This window comes from Cydia strobilella, chromosome 19, assembly GCF_947568885.1.
Source record: "Cydia strobilella chromosome 19, ilCydStro3.1, whole genome shotgun sequence".
Taxonomy (NCBI): domain Eukaryota; kingdom Metazoa; phylum Arthropoda; class Insecta; order Lepidoptera; family Tortricidae; genus Cydia; species Cydia strobilella.
This window is the reverse complement of record NC_086059.1, coordinates 6,466,508-6,474,257: the sequence shown is the minus strand read 5'-3', so window position 1 is coordinate 6,474,257 and position 7,750 is coordinate 6,466,508. Positions and strand designations below refer to the sequence as shown.

Genomic DNA, 7,750 nt, shown 5'->3' with positions numbered 1-7,750 from the left:
TGTGCCATATTCTCTATACTATATTTTCAAGTATTTTATTGTATTATGATTCTCAAATTTTATAGTATTATCTTTTTTTAATGACTGATTTTATGTATTCCATTTTACGTACACTCGAATTGTAATCGATTTAGGTTAGCAATTATATTATCCTACTAACATTTTTTTATATTTTTTTACTATTTAGCGGATGATTTATAACAATTAGTGTCAAATGTAAGGCTGAGAAAGCATATGTGAAATAAATAATTATAGCTACATGCTAGTATAACAATTTCTATTAAAGTAATAATTATATAATTTTATACATGAATATTACTATCAGTTAAAATTAAAGATTTATTAATATCATAACTCCTCACAGGCCTAATAAACGAATACGAATATATTTTAGTAGAACATTATAGATCTATCTAGTACTTAAGAAGATAAGTTCAAATGTATTGCATTTGAAATTTTATTCCATATTGGTGCATTTATTTTCTACTACATTTTCAATTGCAACTTAATCCTTAGATAATCCTTCTTAGCTATTTAAGTAAAAAATTTGAAATTGGCTAGATTTATCTGGATAATTCCTAAACGATTATCGGTGCCAAAGGTTAATATGACGGCAAAAAGTCATTATATTTATATTATTAATGAAGAAATAGCACAAAATTGAATGAGACAGGAAGCAAAACAGTAGAAATTTTATGTCCAGGCTGCCCTGTCATTACTGAAATAATCTGATTTCATTTGTATGAAACATGTAACCATTATATTTTTTGTAATAAAATATATGAAATATACGTACATTTTTTTATTTTTTCACCTTTCCCGCCACTAACCCGCCATAGGAGTTCGAGAGGAACTCATTAAGAAGAATGCAAGAGGTATTTATGAGATGGTGACCTGGTGATCCAACCCACACGCCACATACATACTTACTTACTACTTACTTCGCTGGCTCAGCGACCCGAAGTGGATCTTGGCCTCCGATACTAGGTTTCGCCATTCGTTCCTATCCTGTGCGATCCGACGCCATTCAGCCGCCTAGATGTCACATACATAATTAGTTTAATTACATTAGATGTGCACGACTCTGACTGTGAAACCCCAGTTGTATGTGACTGCGTGTTAAAATGTATGTTAAATAGGATGAAAGTTTAGGGTCTACCTATGTAAGATTGGACACCTATTGTGTGTTTTCTAACGAAGTAGAATTCGCCGGTTTTCTCTCAAACATCAAACATTTATTCAGGAAATAGGCCACAGGGGCATTTTTACATGTCAATTTTTACAAACAATAAAATTAATCCAAAATTACAAAAACAATTACATAAATATAAATATCAAATTACACAAAAAAAACTAATAAAAAATATACAAACAACAGAAGTACTAAAATTGTTTAGAGATGTAAATGTCTCTAGGTGTCAGAGATAAAATGTATATAATAATAAAAAAGATCATCAAATTTTCCAGAGATATAAAGGGTCTCTAAGACTTGAATTGTTATATAATTAATAAAAAGACAAGATATTAAATCAGACAAACAGACAAGAACCGAATGAAGTGCCTCACGTTAATGCCACTCAAAAGTAAAGTTACATAGGTAAAATGAAGCCCGTGTAAACTTAAACAGACCCGTCTCCACAAACAGCACCCGTTCACGAGTATGACGCGTATCTCAGCCATCGTCTCCCTCAACCTTCATCCGGGAAAGTGGCGACCCGATCAACGACGCCACCGTAAGCAAAGACCTAAGCGAGCATGACATAACAACTGCATCCAAAAAAATAAAAATACCTGCACTAAAAAGAGCAATAGTGCCAAGCGGCCTTGCGGTGACGATGATGTGGGTACTCAAAAAAAAAAACTCAAGTACCCACCCATCTTCGCCGAAATTCTTCCTAACTGGCCGAGGGTCCTGGGGGACCTAATGCAAGTACTCGGGACACCGCCCTTCACTACGCCGATAGGGGAGGGCATTCGCTTCGAACCCCGCTCCGAGGAAGAATATCGCTCAGTAATCCGCCACCTTTCCAAACTGGAAAAAGAAGCGACCGCTGCCATCAACGAAGCCGAGAAGAAGGGAGAGACCGAGCCGCTTTTCAACATCTACGGGCTGGAGAGTGAGAAGCGGCTCAAAGTGGCCGTTAGAGGCCTCCCCATCAACACGCCTTCAGAGGAAATTAAGACCGCCCTGGAGAAGCTGGGCCACCCCGTAGAATATGTAAAGGAGATCAACGCGAGAGCGGGACGCCCGGGCTGCATCTACTTCGTTCAGCTCGCGGGGACTGCCCGGGACCAAGCGGGCATCTACGGGGTGTCTGAGCTACTTCACCTGAGAGGAGTCAAGGTGGAGGCATGGCGCGGGAAGAAGGGGCCCGCGCAGTGCCACCGCTGCCAAGGCTTTGGTCACTCCTCTCACGGCTGCCACCGACAACTGGCCTGCGTCCGCTGCGCTGAACCGCACTGGGCCGGCCAGTGCACGAGACCATTGGAAAAAGAAGCCACATGCAGGAACTGTAGGGGACCTCACCCAGGAAACCACAGGAACTGCCCTGCTTTCAAGAGGGCCTACCGCCTCTGGAAGGCCGGGAAGTCCTACTTCTCGGCCCCGTCGCGCCCGGCCCCATCACCAACGCCACGGTCGCCAAGCCCACGGTGGAAGAGTCGGCGCCTTCAACACTGATGGCGCCGGCAAACCCCCCCACCCAAAGGGGGGTGGTTTGACCGCAGCCGGCGAAGGAGCCCAGAACCGCTGCGAAAAAGAAGCCCATAGTCAAGACTGCCACCACGAAAACAGACAACCCAAACGACGTCTGCCCAGACACCTCCAACCCCAGCTCCGGCACCAGCCCTCGAAACTGCCGCATGCACCACGCCGCCGCCAGCACCAGCACCCACCTACAGCACGCCCCCGGATGCCAACGACCTCTTCGACGACCTCGTTGCGGTCTTAAGCAGCCCGGACGGACCTGGAAGCCCCAAATATTTCTAACAACAGGGCCAACCGAGCCCGCTCAGAAGGCAGCCCACTTTTTGGGCCTCAAGAGACCCGCCCGTTGTATTGGACGGCGATTAGAAACCGCCAAAAATCCAAGAAAAGGATGGAAAGGCAACTCGCCCCTCCTTCGGAGGTGCGAAAGAAGTACGAGTCATGACATGTTCAAGTTGCCGGGCTGTATTAATATATATAAAGTAAATTAATTAAGTCAGATACAACATTTGTGCTCTTATGTTACATTAAAGACGTGACGTCTGCGTGGACTTAGTAACAGCAGCTAAAGAAAGTAAGTATAGCGCCTGGACAAATTCTCATAGCAATCATTCAATTTAAGCATATTATGCACACAAATTAGCAGGCACTTCATTAATTATCTCAATTCCACCCCGCTTTTTACTTTAAGTTCTTAAGGGATGATTTTTGAAACGTGGAAAATATGACCACATACACTCAAAGCTTGAGTGAGACCAAGATAAGTCTGCAACGATTTTGATAGCACACGCAGTGCTAGTGTTATTTTAAACGTCATACTTCTATGAAATTATGACGTATAAATAACACTTGCACTGTGTGTGCTATCAAAATCGTTGTAGACTTATAGTGCGACAAAGACCGACCGACCGAAGTGCGATCTTGGTCTCACTCATCGCCAAAAAAAATAAAAACGTCTGTTTGCTTTTTCAGATTGCATTGCTCAGATTCTTTACTTTATTCACCTGGCAACATTTTCGTATTGTACTCAAATTTTTGATTTGACAGATCCGCCATGCCATAAAGCGCTTGTGATTTTACTGTGCAAAAATAAATAAACGGCTTACGGTTATTCGTTGATTTGTTTTATTGTGAATAGCAATGGCTATTGTAGAGGACGAAGTACGCAACGAGTCGGAGGAGGACAATGAGATAGAGGTCGTGGTGGAAGAGGATGACGCAGACCAAGACTCTGATGAATCCGACGTAAGTATTCCGAATTTCCTTTCTTTCTCGACAAGAACAAGTACAACAATGGTTTAGTTTAAATCGGATCACCAGTTAACCTAGCGGGCTATATAAGCATTGTAGGTACTTGATAAATTGATGAAAATGTTAACCTTCGCTGGCGTAAAATTGTAATCGTAGTTGGTTAGAATGTCGGGACGGGCAGCAGTTAAAAGCTTACAAAAAACTTTCTTATAAGTAAGAAATGTCGAACGTTTGGAAATACGGATAACCATGAAAAGTATTCTAATAAGTATGCTAAGCTTTCCAACATAAGAAGATTTGTAATAAATTTAAGGGTTATTGAATTTAAATTCCAATTTTCATCAGGCTTTCTGAGAAACAAAAACAGAACAAACACAAACAACAAATTACCCTCAGAAGTTGTGAACTCTGCAAGTGTTAATCAATTTAAAAATAGACTAGACAAACTATGCTAACTGTGCTAAGTGAACTATGATTTAGACGTACCAGCATCAGCTGCCTGTCTAAAATGAAATAATAATAATAATAACATACCCAATTACAAGTACAATAAGTATTGTAACAGATTCTCTTTGCTGGTAATAATATATGAACCACAATAATAACCATAATAATCACAATATGTATATTACAAAATTAAGTAAACATTACACATTACATATTGACAGAGTGACTGAATGGGGTTGGCAACTGTCAAAGGTTTGCATAATTGGCGCCATTATAGGTTGCCCCTTTTTCTATGAGATTTGGCTTAAAGGGTTGGCATCCAGGGCATAAAATTTCATAAAAAAAAAATACACAATTCTAGGGATTGACAGGGCAAGCTATGCTGGCGCCATCTGCTAAATACTTCGACTGGCCAACCCCTTTCGGAACACAACATTTACATTTTATAATTACGGCGGTGGCAGAATAACAGCGTCCGTTGCTGAAGGTCTGGGGCTGCTGTGCCCCGAAGGCTTTTTGGCACACATCAGCTGAGCCACCTTCCCTTTTAATTCGTTTGTAAGCATTATCGTGTACTTTTATTATGTACCTATGTTCAAACTTCTTGAATAAACATCTTTTATTATTATTATTTTAAATTCTTGCCAACCAGTATAAACACTTGAGCTTGTTCTAACAAGCTATGTTTTGCTGCTTGTGGCTATGCTAGTTTATGATGCAGCCTCCTAATCTACTTACGAAACCTGAATAAGATTTTCTATTGTTGGTATCCCCCACCCGCCGAATCTGCGTCAGATGAAGTAACAACTTTATTACTTCCTCTTTTCAAGTTAGGTCCATAGTCAGTTGCACCCGGAAGTACTTGCTTTGCTGCAATCCACTGTGACTCATTATAACATGTGTTATACTAGCTAAGCTTACTGCACGCAAACGCTATACCTGGGCGAGTTACATACATTAAACTACGTATCAATTCCTGATACGGAAATCTTGGATTATGATCTACTACCCAATGTCTTTCCCCGGGACTCAAACTATCTCTATACCAAATTTCAACTAAATCGGTTCAGCAGTTTAAGCGTGAAGAAGTAACAGACAGCCAGACACACTTTCGCATTTGTATTTCTAGCTTTTGCCTTCGACTTTGTCTGCGTGGAGTTAGTAATTTGGGTAGCTTATTTTTTACCCAATCTGCTTTTTATCAATTCCCCATACAAACTTCCACCCCCCCTTTTCACCCCCTTAAAAGATGACTTCTGGGATAAAAACTACCCTATGTCCTTCCCCGGGACCCAAACTATCTCTATACCAAATTTCAACTAAATCGGTGTAGCGGTTTAAGCGTGAAGAGGTAACAGACAGACACACTTTCGCATTTATAATATTAGTATATTTAGTATGGATTAAGTGCAATTACAGTGATACAGTACTTTATTGGTAAAAGAAACATATACAATTACACGTCATTTCATTACTTAATTACTATTTACATTTTAATATACAATTTATAATAATAACATTCAGATCTACTGATAATCACGATCCTCAGTTATGAGGGAGCGACCACAGAAGGAGATAATAATAACATTGTTGCTATTGTCATATAGGTACCGGCTTTGGGTCAATGATCCTACCATATACTTACGAATTCATCTATGCTGTAATTACTTTATAGTGTATGGTTACCAAGAAATAAATGCCTTCTTTATTTTATTTAACTTCAAGGTGCCTTTCTCTCGATTCCTCCCCACCTTCAGGCCTAAGGCTTGTGTCACAGGTCCGAGTAAGGGAAGAGGAACCAGCCAAGACCAAGAAAAGTAAACACTAAAATAGATAGGTACTAGCTTTTGCCCGCGACTTCGTCTGCGTGAACTTAGTAACCGCAGCTAGAGTAAGAATAGCGCCTGGAAAAATTCTCATAGCAATCTAAATTTGAGCATATTATGCACACAAATTAGCAGGCACTTCGTTAATTATCTCAATTCCACCCCGCTTTTTACTTTCTTAAAGGATGATTTTCGGGATAAAAACTATCCTATGTCCTTCTCAGGGACTCAACCTATCTCTATGCCAAATTTCATCTATATTGATTCAGCGGTTTAAGCGTGAAGAGGGAACACACAGACAGACAGACAGACAGACTTTCGCATTTATAATATTAGTATGGATTATTAAGCTAGGGCGTTGCAATCTGCATGCACCTTGTGAGCTTCCTGCAGTAATTCCTTGACTCCCACCTTTACATTGTCACGTCAAAAGAATAGTTACCTTTGCCTTCCACCATTGCGATATTAGGTCATGTGATTTCATACAAAATATATGAAAAGTACAAAACATTTGTTAGGTTTTTAAAATTTTGATTAGATTATAGGTGCGGCAGTTTGCTTGTTTCGTTCAAAATCTGCTTCACTAAATAATGAAACATATGGATTAGATGCATTAAGCTATGTAAACAAACAATCTTATTTCCCCTGTAACTATTAGAAGCTATAAATTGTGTCTGCTAGCTAATTAATGTGTTATTTATGTTGGTTAGGATGACGATGATGAGGAAGTGTTGGAGAGAAAAGTTGCAGAATTGGAGCAAAGGATTTCTGAGGATCCCTACAACTATGATGAGCATATTGAACTAATCCAGGCTTTATGGTAAGTGCTAGTTATGGCGCAAAATGAATGGAGGCTCAAGCGCTGGAAACAAGCAGGGTTGTTGGGTGCAGCATCCATGTTAAATGTTAATGAAAACTTACTTGGGTGCTCAGGAGAATGACGCAATGCTCCTCTGAGGCTGTTTAATTACACATATTTGTTTCGCTAGTGTTATGTTCACTTTTTCAGCTCATTCTTCTGTTATAACTGAAATAGATATCATCAAAGATAGATATAACTCCGTAATAGATGGATACAGTCTAAGGAAAAAACGTGCCTCGAAAATCAAGAAAATTTGATTCTCGTTCAGAGGGCGCTACTAGCTTTGGCCTACTGTCGTATAGATGGCGTTGGCAGTTTCGTCTGTTATTTAACAATTTTTACGCATATCAGTGAAAGAACATGGGTCAAAATCATAAAAATAATTAATGCAAATAAAATAAATCATTTATACATATTTAAATACATTTTATCGTATTTTTATAAATCTTCATTTTTAGTTTTAAAGTGTGTCGACAGATGGCAGTGAATTTACTGGGGTTACAAAATTTACTATGACAGTACCGCTCTAGTATAAGTTACTCTATGATATCATACACTAAAGAAAAAGTGACCAAGTCCACCAGTGGCCGAGGCGGGAATCGAACCCGCGTCTTCAGCTTACGCGGCTAACGTCCTGACCACTAGACCAACCGGCCA

At 39.8% G+C, this 7,750-nt stretch overlaps 2 protein-coding genes across 6 annotated transcripts in view; both read left to right on the top strand.

The window, feature by feature from the left end:
• LOC134750242 (flotillin-2) overlaps nucleotides 1-7,750 on the top strand; it is a 470,025-nt gene that overhangs the window by 435,639 nt on the left and 26,636 nt on the right. The window lies entirely within an intron of this gene.
• Nucleotides 3,709-7,750, top strand: part of LOC134750249 (squamous cell carcinoma antigen recognized by T-cells 3) — a 28,534-nt gene continuing 24,492 nt past the window's right edge. The window contains exons 1-2 of the mRNA XM_063685399.1: nucleotides 3,709-3,952; nucleotides 6,942-7,051. Of these exons, the coding sequence (XP_063541469.1) occupies nucleotides 3,848-3,952; nucleotides 6,942-7,051 (215 nt within the window). The 5' untranslated portion in view covers nucleotides 3,709-3,847. The remainder of the gene's footprint in view (nucleotides 3,953-6,941; nucleotides 7,052-7,750) is intronic.